The 16,660-nt window shown below is 24.4% G+C and overlaps 1 protein-coding gene across 1 annotated transcript; it reads right to left on the bottom strand.

The window, feature by feature from the left end:
• Positions 1–7,539: 7,539 nt before the first annotated feature.
• On the bottom strand, positions 7,540–9,285 carry LOC124912858 (histone-lysine N-methyltransferase family member SUVH9-like). Its single transcript, XM_047453497.1, has one exon. It carries the CDS (start codon positions 9,283–9,285, stop codon positions 7,540–7,542), a length of 1,746 nt encoding a protein of 581 aa, XP_047309453.1.
• Between the last annotated feature and the right edge of the window lie 7,375 nt (positions 9,286–16,660).

The following is a 16,660-nucleotide window of genomic DNA, read 5'->3' as shown; positions in this document are numbered from 1 at the left end:
CTATTGATAATCACATATTCTTAATTCTCTGTATCATCTAGTTTTATTTGTGCTCTATTACTTGTGATAACAATTTATTTATAGATTTTCAAATGAAAAAGCGGCGGCTAGTTAGATAAAATATTGCTAGGTTAAATTTCGGTCATTTCTTATGGGCCCAGACCGCCCGGCCCAGTTTTGTTTAGGGCAATTAGGTAGGTATAAATTACATTAAAGTCCCTGAATAAATTTAGACATTACAACTTTATTAATTACTTGTTATTGGATTAACATTTACCTCAAATTTATAATAACATAGAATATACAAATAAAAATGCATTTCCTTTCTATCAAAAACTAACCAAGAACATCCATTTAAGTTATAATAATAACATTTATGAAGAATTATTACAATATATATATATATTTTTTTAATATATATATATACATATATATATATATATATTTTGATAAATATATAACACATTATAACCTATTAAGAAAATAGTTTAAGGATTGGAATAGAATGTGATGGATAGATACCGCCCACCCAGGGCCCAAAATTAAGAAGGCCTAAAAAAAAGATTATGCAGTACTATAAAAAAAAAAAAATTATATATTATAAGAATCATATTTTTTTCTTATTAAATATTGTTGTTGAATTCAAAATTTAGGCTCCAAATCTTAGATAGATGTGTAAAATGGAAATAAGTATGATTGATAGAAATGTAGTGTTTGCTTACGCTTGAATATTTTCATTCCATAATATTTAGATTTATTAAAGAGAAATTATTAACATTATTTTGTAATTGAAATTAGATTAATTTTTATAATTTATTATTATTATATTTTATTTAATTAAAAATATAAAATATTATTTTTTATATATTATAATTGTTTAAAATATGTAAAATATTGGAATGTGCCCTAATTTAATAAAATATAAACATTTAATATTTTATTATATTATATATATATATATATTTTAAAATATATATATATATTTTAAAATATATATAAAAAAAATAGTTAAATGTTTCAATTTTTATTTATAAATAAAAATTATCTACCGAACAAAAGATAAAAAATTTAAAATATTAAATATTAATAATTAATCAAATTAAATATAATATAATTTTTACTTAATAATATATACTATAACATTTCATAATATTTTTAATAACATCTTTTATTAAAATATTTCATATTTAAATTTTTTTTAATATTTTTTAAATATTTATTTTATATAAAAAATTTATTTTATTTTTAAGTTTTTATATTTTAATTAATTTATTATAAGTTTATTATTAATATATAATATATAAAAATAATTTCATTATTTTTAGTTATTATAATTATTATAAATTTTTTATTTTATTTTATTTTATTAATTATATTTTATTTTAAATGATTTTTTGATATTATTTAAATAATTGAAACAATTTATTTCAATAAGTAAATTAAAAAATTTATTATTATTTTAATTATAAAAGAACGGCTAATATAATTATAAAATTAAAATATATAATATTATAATTATAATTATAATTAGCCTCCCTTCATTTGCTTGCCTCCTTCTAGCTCAGAATGCCTAATGCCTATTATCTAGTCTTAGAAGCGCCTCCAGCTCACCCTTCGGGCCTCGCTTCCAAGAGCATTTGAAAGAGAACGGGAGGGTGGACATCATGGGAGAGAAAATGCATTACAAGAGAATTTGATTCATTCCTCCCAATTTAGAGTCCAAGAATCAAATCAATGTTCTGGAATGAAACTCATCAAACCCGTAATATTTTAAACATGTTCTAATACAAAATGATATGAATGAGAGTTGTTTAATATAACAATAAAAAATATTACTAAGATTGAAAGAAAAAATATTTAGAAAAAAGAACAACATAAAATAGTTCACCAATGATCAATCAAAGAGAACAAATTTTAACATGCACGAAAATCTTTAAAAAGATTATTAACTTCCTAACTTTCTCAACTGGTTTACCCAATGAAATCTTTATAATTGTCATAATAATATAATAATGAATTAAACACATCGATTGATAACGATCACTAAACGTTTTATGGTTCCTTTAAAACCAAATGGTCCACCAGAAGATAGGCGGAATAGGGGTTCAAAGACTCAAACCAACTGAGCTCACTGTCTCTATACACGCTTTCCAACAACTAATGATAGAATCCGACATAACCCACTAAATATCATTCGTATTCCAAATAAGCTTCAAATCGCAACAACTCCATCACAATGTAAAGAGCAAGGGAGACATCGACTATATCTCTTTATGACACATTCTATAACGATTTGCCATAATACACTCCTTTTTCATGCAACGTATCATCTGTCAAAATTCCTTCATGCATGACACTCCATCCAAAGACTGAGATTTTTTATGAGAACTTAGAGTCCCATAACTTCTCCCATATGAGTTCATAAGGAGCATTTTTCGCAATTAAAGAGTAACAATGAGTAACCTTAAAATTATTAATATCTTGCCAACGCAAGATATCACACTGATTCACCTATTTATGCCTCATCAAGTTCAACACTCTATCATGTGAAGTCAACTCTTCAACATTTAGTCTTCTCCTATACATGATTCTCATTGTAAAACCATTAGACTCGCGTCAAACATATCATTAATGGTAGCATCTCTACATATAGAAATCGAGGTAAGGACCGGGTACGATAAAGAAATAAAACTGGAACATCATCCCAAAAACTAATCGAAAATTCATCGCCAATTAAAAATCTGCATTATCCACGAAAAGACTTTTATATTATCGAGATGTCACTCCAAATACTACATTCCACTGTCCGGTTAATAGGTTTGATGAACCATTCAGACCAATCCTGCTCATACTTACATGTGATCATAATATGCCACAAAGAGGTAGGCTCCGAGGTTACACCAATTCGATAAAAGAGCTTTACTAAATGAAGTCAAATCTCGTATACTCAAGTCCCTTTGGTCCTTAAATTTGTTCGTTTTATCTCAGCTTACCAAATAAGGAAATGATGACTTGGAGGGCCCCCCAAAAAAAACTTACAAATAATTCTTTCCATCTTTATAGGCACACTTTTAGGTATAAGAAATAGAGACATCATGTAAGTATGCATAAATGCTAGAGCACTTTTGATGATAATCCCACCTTTTGAAATCATCTTTCTCTTTTAGATTGATAACTTTCTTTCCATTTTAGTGATGATCAAATCCCAAGAAACTTTAAAACGGGTTTTAGCACCTAAAGACGTCCCAAGATAAGTAGATAGAAATGATCTCACCCCGGTGCCTAGGATTCTTAAAAGTGTCATCTTCCTTCTATTGGATACGTAATTTGAGAAAAAGAGATTTCAGACTTAATGAGGTAACCTGCAATCCAGAACAATCTCCAAACAACTAGAGAATATCGCGAAGATGCTTGAAATTTTTTGTAGTGGAATGAATAGTACATAATGTATTATCCGCAAAAAGCAAATGTGAAATGAAAAAGGAAGACCTCCTCATCCCACAACCCACTCCTATAATGAAGCTAGCATGCTCGGCGAAAGCCAATATTCTTGAAAAACCTTCCATGACAAGGACTAATAGAAATGGGGAAAGATGATCACCCTACCTGATTTCCCTCGAGCTTTTGAAAAATCTTTAGAGCTTCCATTCATAATTACAGAGAACTTAGTTATCGATACGCATAATTTGATCCAATTATCAACTTCTCTCCCATACACATTCTACCCATTAAATCGAATAAAAAATATCAATTAACACGATCATAAGCTTTTTCAATATTTAGTTTCACGAAGGCACACTTATCTCCTCTATTGTTGAATCAATACATTCATTTTTAATAAAAGACGCATAAAAAATTGACAACCTTTAATAAAAGTCATTTGATTTGTCAAGATTACTGAATCAAGAACTCCGCGTAGCCTATTCTCCATTAGACACAATCTTATATAGAAACAAGACTAATAGGTCAAAAGAAATTCACATCAATAGTCTCAAGCGTTTTACGAATAAGGCATATTAGCACATTGTTCTAACTCTTGTAAAATGATGAGAATTTATAAAATTACTCGATCGCTTCCATGATATAAATTTTGTGAAAAATAACATTTTTTTGAAAAATGCTAGAGTAAATACATCACTTCTCGGGGCCTTATCACTCCCACAACCCATTACCGCTGCCTCCATTTCTTTTTCCATGAAACGAGCTTCCAATGCGTCCTTTTGCTCCAAACTAATAGCAACAAAATTCACACCATCCAAATTCGGTCTAAGCCTATGTCGTTCCTTGAATAAATCTTTATAGAATTGCAAAATACTATTTGAAATCACAGGCTCACAATCTTGGGAAACACCCTGCACCGAAATTGAGTTAATCGCATTGTTCCTAGCGTGCGCCTTCGAGACCCCTTGAAATAATTTTGTATTTTTATCCCCAACTCTTAGCCAAGTAGACCTACAACGTTGTTTAACCCCGTTATCTTCTTGTTTACATAGCTCAAGAAGATTACTAACTAGCAAAATACGTGAGATAACATATTCTTCCAAAAAGTCACAAATCTCTTCCACCTCATCAAGAACATTAATCTTAGTACATAAATCCTTGACCTTTTCACAAAATATTGCACATTTACCCACATACTAGCTTTTAGTAACTTACGTAAGTTTTTCAATTTCATAAAAAGTTTTGATGATGCAAAACCGGAAGAAACTTGAGATCCCCACCATTCTTGAAAGTCGTTCCTGATTAGCCACTTATTATCGAACCTAAAAGTGCGACACAACTTATTCACAACCTTACGCTCTAGTATAATAGGTCGATTATCCGAAAAACTCCATAGAAGTACCTTTTGAAAAAAATTAGTCATCCCCAAAATATCGACCCACTAATCAAAAACATGTCAATGCGAGATTGTGACAATTCACCATTATCATTGTCTCTTCTGAACGTGTATTGCTCTCCTTCAAGTGGCGAATCCACGAGTTCTTGATTATAAAATTTAAAAAGTTATATACACTTTTTAATTTAATTATATAATTAATTAAAATAATAAAAAACTGAAAAGATAATATAAGTTTAAAGTTAATATTTTTTAATTAAATATTAAATAATTTAAGAAAGATAAAATCTCACATTACATATTATTATTTTTTATTTTACATATAAATAAATTAATTTAAAAAATATTGTTGATATATAATTAATTAAAATCTTGAACCACTATTTTATATCATTTTTATGTTTAAAAACTATAATTATAATATAATAACTTATATTTTTATTAAGTAGTCTGAACCACATTAGTTCACTAGGGTGACATAGGATATGTATTATTGATGGAACATAATAAGCCTATATTTCTCCCATACATATGGAAATTCTACGAGTGGGCTTTCCTAGTGTAAGGGTTTACCCTTACCCATAGCCGACCATGAATTAATACATATTTACCGATTGATTATTTATAAACCATATCCCTTATAACTCATTATTCATAAATAATGATAATAATAGTCACACATTCCACACTATTTTATTCTCACTCATTTTATTCATTTGAAAACATTACAAAGTTGGTATCTACAACTCTAAGTGTGACATTGTGTCTCATATACAAAGACTAAGATTTGAGATAGAGTCTAAACAAGATGTTAGTGGGAAAAATATCCATATATCAAGTGTACTGAAAAATCAAAAATATCTTTTTTAAATGATGAAGAAATAAACATTCCAATTTTTTTGATAAATATATCGTGAGAACTTTCTCAGGGTTATGAATCCGGTTTAATCATATTTTCACTTTTACTAAAAATGCAATTTCAAGTCTGAATGTAAAATGACTTATATACCTAATAAGTATAAATATGAATTATATGATAATATCATTAATATTTTTTAACTCACTATAATAGTTTATAAAATATTACAAGTTTAATTCTCACTTAAAACGTATTATATTAAGATAAATAATATAACTATTGAATTGTACTGTTTTTTAAACTTAAAAAAGAAACTTAACATTTCCTAATATCACTCCAATGTAAATATTTCATGTATACAAATAAGCCATTAAGAACATAAAAAAAAAAGTATTGAATCATTATATTTATTAGTAAAATAAAATACAAATAAGTTTGATTTATAATTTTCATTAATGATAAATTATGGATTGAAGTCATTTTTCAGTGGGATAATTTAATTATTTCATGGAGGAGGGTAGCATCACTAGGATTGACCTTTAATGTAACTTTTATTACATTAAATAATTTAATATTAGTATATGTATTTTATAATAAAATAAATTACTTGATAATATTTAACATTAGCCATGAGTATGTATTAATGAATAATTATTATCTTGTTAATATTTTAATTTTAACTAATCTAAATATATAAGTTACAAATAAAATAAAATAATATCCTTTACTTGTTTACTCATAAAATATAATAAATATAAAAATACTAGTTATAATTATAAACATCATATGCAAAACACTGAATACTTATTTTAAACAAAATCAATGTCAATGTATTGCATGCACCAATTTTGTTTAGGAAAGTTAAAATTTTCTTTATTGAAATGTCTTAACTTTAAAAAATGTTTGTATTAACTTTTATAATTATTTTTAAAGAAATGTATAATTAGACATGATATTTTAATGTTGCAACATTATGTTAAGAAATACATTTAAAAGTAATAAGACACCAAAAAAAAAATAGTAAAATATTTTTTTAAAGCAAACACAATACTATTTTAAATATTAAAGTTTATATTAACAGAATATACACAAATATTTTTATAAAAAAAATAATATTTGTAAGGTGGGTGACAATATTATTTTTTCATAGTCAAAACATAAATAAATGCAAATTAAACATGCATACGTAATAAAATAACAATATCGTACGTAATGTTTGTCGTCTTCTAATCTACTTTTTCAACCAATTTAATTGAATTATAAATACAAATTAAATTATTCATAAAGAAAATATGGTACTTTTACAAAAAAAAAGTAATTAACAAAACATTGTATAATTAGAAATGCTATTAAGATTTTGCAAAATCATGTTAACAAATACATTCACAAGCATTTAAATGCATATAAAAATACACAAGTTCATAATAAATAATTATTTTAAAAAATAAAATGTTACTTATAAATATTAAAGATTGGATCAACAAATTATTTTATAAACAAATAATATTTATATGGTATTTTTTTTCTATATATTTATAAAATGCAAGTTTTTCCAAACACGCAATATTACAATTATAAATTAAATTTTTATCTTCTTATAATTGTAACTTTTTCAACTATCTAACTTTATTATAATAAGAATTATTATTTTACCAAACATTTGAAATATGTGTTGAATACTTTATTTATATATATTTGTATTATTAATATATGTTTTGTGAGAACTCTTAAAAGCAACACTCAAAATTAGTTGATCCAAACTATCTTATTAGTATAAATGTAGAAATAAACTATTACAATATTTTATTGTTCTACATTTGAACTCCAATCTTTATAGTTAAGGCTAAACATCCTTATAATCAAGAATAAGCTCTCTACAAGGAGGGATATTCTCCAATGCAAAAAGCATTAGATGTGGATAAAAAATATTATGATGACTATACAACACCTTTTGCACCATAACATTTGCGACTAGCTCGTTATTCTCATGCCTCATATAACTTGCCAAGTTCCTAAACTTAGACAAGTCTATCATGAAATCCAAGGGTTGCGAGGGAGGATATGTTGGGATCACATAATCATCGACGGCCCTAGATAAATCCCCCCATTCTTTCCACTTGTCGCCAAACAACTTTCCATCAATTAAAAGATCTCGATTAATAGACATTTCCCGTGCTTGTGCCCTCGTGACCACCTCCCCTGCAAACTCACATACAAAATGACCCGATTTGATCAAATCTAAAGACCGGACACCCCAACTGTCCGTGTCTCCCGATTTAAATACTTGAAACTGCTTGGTCAACCCATTCTGGGATGCACGGTTACGGCAAGTCGGAGGACACATGCAACCTTGCCCACACTCATATATAACTGGTTTACCTCGGATCAGAACTCCTCGAAAGTCATATGGGAAATTGCCTCCATTATTCCAACAACATGAGCAGTTGTCAAAACAACCATCAACACATCCACATCCAAAATCTTCATCGAGAAAGAGATTAACCGTACTAGGAAAAATGGTTGTGGAAATGTACTTATAGTGCATTGGTCCACAATCATTGTCAACATCATTAAAAAGAGAGATTGGAAATAATCTCTCTTTACCCATAGAAATATCTGGGCTAAGAATGGATTGAGGTGCGTTCTTGACGTCCTCAGTAAACCTAAAAGCACGAGTCCCTGTACGAGCTTGATTTTCAACTCGTTCGAGTTGAAATTTGTACACTTGATACCCGGATCTTCCAATATCGAGCCAAATTTCGGTTATTATGTATAAACCGTCATACACATATATCTTCGCGGTTTCACTTCCTTCGTATTTGAAACCTCTTATGACTCTGATTTCCACTTCTCGATCATAACTTGTTTGAAGGGCGAGATTCCCACCTTCCATTCTCTGATTAGAAATTTGATTACCTTGACCACAATAGATAATCTCCTTTCCTAAATCTTGATCATCTTTGAATCCTTCGTTTACAACTATACTTGTCGCCACCGGCTCCCCGTCGGTGCTTTGGTTAGCTGGAACGAAGTCGATTCCAGCTTGAATTTGCCCATGCAATCCCAGCACTTGAAGCTCTATCCTCGAAAGGAAAACATCCCCTATTTCTATGCCAGGAATTGAGCCCACCACCCTCTTATCACGATTTAGCCAAAGGCCCTTGTTTTTCATGGTGGAATATGCTTTTAAATCGCCACGGATTCGAGAACGCCCTTCTTCGTTACCCTCTCTGAACAGCTCATCTTGCTCTGAAGAAACTGAAATCCGCAGTGAATCAAAAAGCATTTTCGTCCTCCTCACGTCCTCCCGGAGGACCCTCTGTTCTTCCAGGGTCAGATTGTTCATCCTCACCAATTGTGAGGACCGCCTATCGAAGACGCGTCGATCCTGATTTGGTTCCTGCGCCAGGGGTGCAGAATCAATGTTTCTTGAGAATTGAGGATCTGGAATGATCAACGGCATTTCTTCATGAAAGGTTTCTAGATTTGGTTCCATATTTGGAACAATGATGGGGGACTGGGTGAGGGAGCTGGGACTGGTCGGATATGGGGGCAGGTTAAGGTCTTGAAATGGAATGGAGGAAGCCATGAAAGAAACAGAGATTTCTCAAAGGGTGAAAAAAAAGCTAGAAGTTGAATTGAGTATGTGAATTAAACTGAAGAGGGTCTACCCATTTTATAGTTAAATCTTCCTCCTTAAGGATATGTTTGGTTGGAATAGAATTTTAAATCATTTGTTTATTTAATTACTCATCATAAATACTTGGACTAAAAAAATTGATAAACTATGCATATAATCTTGTAAAGTTATAATTATATTTCTTATTTCAAAATTGATATTAAATGATTTTTATAAACAAATATAAGAATTGCTTTACAACTTTAATTCAAATTTCAATTTTAGTTCCAATGATACAAATTCATACATATCATATTAGCCTAATATGTAATTTTATTGATTATATTACCATTAATTAAGACATGAATAAATAAAGATTTTAATAATTATTTCATGAATAATGGAGATTTATTTTAATTAATTGTTTACACAATTTTTCAAATTTATGCGTCGAATCTAATATTTTAATTTGAATTAAATGTGCTCTACTTTTAAAAGATTATGAAATAAAATCTTATTAAATTTGTGGTTAAAAATTACTTTGTTCCCATAAAATATATGTTTACAATTTTATTTAGACATTAGTTGTAATGTTTTTTTAAAGCATAAAGTTTTCAACCATAATTGGTAGTAGTTGGGAAGTAGTAAATACTATAGTGAAAAGATTTTAATAGAAGTTTATAAAAATTTTGGATATCTCAACTAATAATAAGACAATCTTCAACTAATATTGTAAGGCGTTTTTCTTGTATAATCAATTAGCATTGTATCAATTTTCATTTCACTAAGCATGCAATCACTATTTGAATTATTAGAATTCGACTAAGATAAACTATATTTTATAATTTTAATAGAAAATAATTTTGTAAAAAATATCTACACAAAATTTTAAATAGAAGGCATGAACATATCTAATTTGCTATAACAAATTCTTTATTTGGTCAAAAAGAAAACAATCATGTTTTTGATCAAAAATATTATATACTAAAAATTAGTGGAAATTGTACCAAATAAATAAATAAAATATAATATAATTTACACCTTTTAAAATTTGAAAGTTTTGTACTTTTATATCCTTTAAAAGAATAAATATAAAATATATATAAAAAAAGTCAAGGTTGGTTTATCAAATTATTTTGAAATCAAATTTAAAAACTTGATATTTTAAAAGTTATGATTAATAAAAATAATTTTAAAAATAAATCCAAAATTTGTCACATTTTTTTAGCCCATTTGTTTTAGATTTAATGCAATTAAATTTATACAATTATTAACAACACTTTGAAAGTGACTCACTAATTGAAATCCACAAATTATTATTTGAAATTGATTCACAAATAGGCAGAGCAGTTGGGACCGTGGGCTCGGGTAATAGGAACCGAACCAAAAAGTTTAAATATTTATGTATTTTGATTCCGAATTATTTTGGTCGGAATCAATCAATTTCGGGTACGTTTAAATAATCGAGACTCAAATAAAAACTGGATCTAAGAAGTTCTAGATCTCCAAAGACTAGATTTGCTAGAGATTCGATATTCAGATAATTTTAGAGATAAGATCCTTAATCTAACTATCAATAAAGAGTAGAAGATTGAAGAGAGAAAAATTAAACTTAAAATTATTTAATAATTGATTTAATTAACTTTAAATAAAGATAAGTTGTCTAAATATAATAATTAAGAAAATTAATTTTAAATTTTTTAATGAAATGAAATCATATTTAAAATTTTTTTATGTTTTTAATATTATTTTTGGTTTTAATTTTTATTTTAAAAATAAAATAAATTTAATATTCTAGGAAACTCTTTCTATTTTAAATATTTTTATAATATTAATTAATTAAAAAAAATAATAATAAAAAATATTTATTAAAAATGACTATTTATCCAATCATAATTAATTTAAATGAGTAAAAAAATATTTAATAAATAAAAAATTCTAAATATTTTAATCCTATACAAAATTAGTTCTTAATATTATAATAAGATCATAATTAACTTCCTATCAAGTTCTTCTGCTCTTCTTCGCCAATACACGACCCTTCTTCATTACCTCATCTGAACCACTCGACCGCCGTCCTCCCCACGCCTCGGACCTCATCTGAACCACTCATCCTCCGTCCTCCCCACGCCTCGGACCTCATCTGAACCACTCATCCTCCGTCCTCCCCATGCCCCGAGGCGCGGTTCTTATGTTCTTCTAGAGTCAGATTCATTGCAATGGCCCCACATATCTCACATTCATAGTTATGGCCCCACATAAGAAGGCTTAAACCACGATATCCCACCACCAGCAAATCCCTTATTTCCCCTCTAGAAATCGAACCCACCACCCTATTTTTCTGATTCAAGCCTATATAAACCATCGTAAACATTTACTAATACACTGTATTGTACTCTCCAATCACTATTCTAGAGAAAAAATGGATTTCTACTATGTTTCTAAAACTTTGTTCAAAGACGAGTTTCTCACATCTCATCTTCTAATCAGAATTGTTGTCTGCATAGAATACTTGTGCTAATTGTTTATTTATAGATTTTGAAAAATGAGAAGTAGGCGGCGACTGTTGTTAGGTTAAACTTTTAGGATTTTCTATGGGCCCCAACCCTTATTTTTGGACTAAAACGAAATATAGACCGAGCACATTTTGGCCCATTGCTTTTTCTTAGAATTGGTACGTAGGGCGATTACAACCAAGACAACCCATTCCAAAACGTTTTTAGAGTTTCAAAATTCAAACCGAAATTGTGATACTTTTTTGGATTGAATTATTCGATTTTAACTCGGTTAAATGTTTTTCTACAACTATTAGAACATATCTACACACTTAGAACGTCAATTAAAATAAGAAAAAAAATTATCTTTCTATAAACGAGAATTGATAATTTTTTATTATCTGAGTCGATCGAACAAATACAGTTATTTTTTATATCTCGAGTTAACTCTTAAAATTTTAAGATTTTACGATTTCTGATAAGGTTAGTCTGATTTGAAATAAACTCTTAAATATATAAAACTTTTACAAATTTAAATTTAGGATAATAAAATTTGAAAGTTTATAAATAATTTTGATTTTACAATTTTATAATATTTTATATTAATATATATATATATATATATTTATAAATTATTTATTTAAATAAATTAATTAATTTAATTAATTAATTTTATAAATATACTTTTTTATAGTGTTATTTATTTATTATTTTTTTAATTTAAATATATACAATTTTAAATTTATTAGGGATAAAATACTTAATTATATATATAAATGATAATAATATATAACTAATATTTTTTAAAATAAAATTATTACGAGTTAAAGTTGGTCAACAATTTGGAGTAAACTCTCGATTCTAACCGTCTTATTTACGATGAAATACCAAATATAACTTTTATGTGAATTATTTGTAACCCAATCAATTTTAAAATTCACCTCCAAACTATATTAGAAAGAACTTAATTACATCAAAATAAAAAAACAATTAAGTACTCTCAATAAGAAATAGGACTTAGGCCCTATTAGTCTTGGCACAATTTTTTTTTTTTAAAAAGAGCTTCAAAGTTTCCACATTAATTGTGGATTTTTTATTCTAAAGCTCTGATCTCCCTAACTTCTCTAACCACAACGGGTGTGATCATCTGCTCTTCATCTTTCCTTATGATCCAACATTTCCTATCGAAAGAGATAACATTTTGTTTATTTCAGGATTCTGTAAATTGTGACCTATGGAAGAAGATAGAATGATGGTTGAGTTTTTAGATAAAATCCTAAAAATAATACATCAAAGTATCAAACACTTATAATATTTGTTTCAGCCACACAGAATTAATAGGGTTTTTTTTCTTTATACTTTTTGTCCTCTTTTAATTATTTTTCTACGAGAATACAAACACAAAATAAACAAAAACAAAATATATTTTATTTAATTTTAAATCTAGTTCAATGAATCTGTTTATGAATCTTAAAATCAATTATAAAATAATTTTTGAATTTCTAAAGTTATAAATTCAAAAGTGGTATAATTGTTTACAAATCTACCCAGATATAAAATTGTAAAATTAAAATATTAGATATATTTAATGATTAAAATTATATTATAAAGAATACTTAATATCATTTAAAAAAATAATCTAATATACAAAAATTATTAAAAATAATAATAATTTATTTTTCAACAAATAAATGATCATTTATTTTAATAAAAATATAATGATAATATAATAATATAATATAATCTAAATTAAGATTATGTAAATATATTATCATAAAAAAATATTTATATTGTAATACTTTTCAACCATATTCACCTTATAAGCTCAAAATCTATAAAGTGATATTTTTCTCGACCATAATTAAAAATTAAAAATATACACTTTAAATGAAATCTTATATAATGTAGAAAATAAAATTTAAATATTAAAATATTCATATATATTATTAAATAGTGGTACTAAAATATAATTATATATGTCATACATTATATATATATTTTATATATATATATATAATATATATATATATATATATAAATATATATATATATATATAATATCACTCAATAATAAATACGTAATGTTACCAAAAATACTTAATATTATTTATTGAAATAAATAATATAATATTAGAAATTATTAAAAATAATAATTTAGTTTTCAACAAAAAAATAAATAAAAAATAAATAAAATTATCATTTATTTTAGTAAAGAGATAACTATAAAAACACAAAAACATAATCTAAATTAAGATTATGTCAATATATTATTATATAAAAATATACTATTTATATAGTAATACTTTTTAACCATATTCAACTTATATGGTAAAAATTTATAAAATAATAATATTTTCATAATTTAAATTGAGATTGAGTGAATATATTATTAAAAAAAAAAGTGAGTTTATATGTTAGTCTTTATCCATACTATTTAACTTATAATACTATTTTTTATAATGTCAATATTCATAAAGTAATAAATTTAATATATATACATTTTATGAAATATTATATAAAGGGAAAATAAAACTAAAATATTTAGTATTAATAGTGGCACTATAATATATATATATATATATATATATATATATATATATATATATATATATAATACCACTCCGTCATCAAATAAATTTTCTATTATATCAATATTTATTTTTAAATTTTCATCTTATTTATAAAAAAGATCATATCTTGTTCCGTTTATTATCTTAAATTTTTAAACTTTGAATTATGTTATTTTGTTATTTTCAATTAAATAATTTAAAACTAAATATAAAAAAAATTATAATAGAAATAAAAACATCATAATCTAAACTAAGATTACGTAAATATATTATCATAAAAAAAAGACAATATTTATGATATAATACTTTCAATCATATTCAACTTATAAGTTAAAAATTTATAAAATAATATTTTCTTTTTCATAATTTAAATTGAGATATATGAATATATCATTATAAAAAAAGAATATTTTATGTTAGTGTTTATCAACAAAATTAAACTTATAATAAAGTCAATATTTTTAAATTAAAAAATTTAATATATTAAATAAAATTTTACATAAAATCTTATATAATGTGAAAAATAAAATTTAAATAATAAAATATTAATATATATATATATATATATATATATATATATTATTAAATAGTGCTACTAAAATATAATTGTATATGTCATATTATATATATAATATCACTCAATAATAAATACCTAATGTTACAAAAATACTTAATATCATTTATTGAAATAAATAATATAATATTATAAATTATTAAAAATAATAATTTAGTTTTCAAAAAAAAAATATATTTATTTTAATAAAGAGATAACCATGAATATATATATATATAATCTAAATTAAGATTATGTCAATATATTATTATATAAAAATATAATATTTATATAGTAATACTTTTTAACCATATTCAACTTATATAGTTAAAAATTTATAAAATAATAATATTTTCATAATCTAAATTGAGATTGAGTGAATATATTATTACAAAAATTGAATTTTTATGTTAGTCCTTATCCATACTATTTAACTTATAATGTCAATATTTATACAGTAATAAATTTAATACATTAAATTAAATGTACATTAAATTAAATGTAGTTTTATATAATGAAAAAAATAAAAATATATATACATTATATAAAATATTATATAAAGGGAAAATAAAATTAAAATATTCAGTATTAAATAGTAACACTATAATATAATATAATATAATATAATATAATATAATATAATATAATATAATATAATATAATTTAATTTCACTCCATCATCAAATAAATTTTCCATTATATCAATATTTATTTTAATATTTATCTTATTTATAAAAAAGCTCATATATTTTCCTGTTTATTATCTTAAATTTTCAAACTTTAAATTATGTTATTTTCAATTAAATAATTTAAAACTAAATATATGAAAATTATAATAAAAGATAAAAGCATTATAATCTAAACTAAGATTACTTAAATATATTATCATAAAAAAGACAATATTTATGATATAATACTTTTCAATCATATTCAAATTATAAGTTCAAAATTTATAAAATAATATTTTCGTTTTCATAATTTAAATTGAGATATATGAATATATCATCATAAAAAAAGAATATTTTATGTTAGTCTTTATCAACAAAATTAAACTATAATAAAGTCAATATTTGTAAATTAAAATTTTAATATATTAAATAAAATTTCACATAAAATCTTATATAATGTGAAAAATAAAATTTAAATAATAAAATATTAATATATATATATATTATTAAATAGTGTACTAAAATATAATTGTATATGTCATATTATATATATATATATAATATTACTTAATAATAAATACATAATGTTACAAAATTACATTATAAAAAATACTTAATATCATTTTTTAAAATAAATAATATTATATTACAAAACTATTAGAAATAATAATTTAATTTTATATAAAATAAAATTATTATTTATTTTAATAAATAGATAATGATAAAAAAAACTCATAATCTAAATTAAGATTATGTCAATATATTATTATTATATAAAAAGATAATATTTATGTTGTAATACTTTTCAACCATATTCAAATCAAAATTTATAAAATTATATTTTTTTTATAATCTAAATTGAGATTAGGTGAAAATATTATTATATAAAAAAGTGAATTTTTATGTTAGTCTTTATAGATGATGTTCAACTTATAATTTCAATATTTATAAAGGAATAAATTTAATACATTTAATAAAATTTTATATAATGAAAAAATAAAATATATACATTAGATGAAATCTTATATAATGTAAAAAATAAAAAATAAAATTTAAATA

Source organism: Impatiens glandulifera, chromosome 8 (genome assembly GCF_907164915.1).
Source record: "Impatiens glandulifera chromosome 8, dImpGla2.1, whole genome shotgun sequence".
In the NCBI taxonomy this organism is placed as follows: Eukaryota; Viridiplantae; Streptophyta; class Magnoliopsida; order Ericales; family Balsaminaceae; genus Impatiens; species Impatiens glandulifera.
The sequence above is the reverse complement of the archived record's forward strand: the minus strand, read 5'-3'. Positions and strand labels throughout refer to the sequence as shown.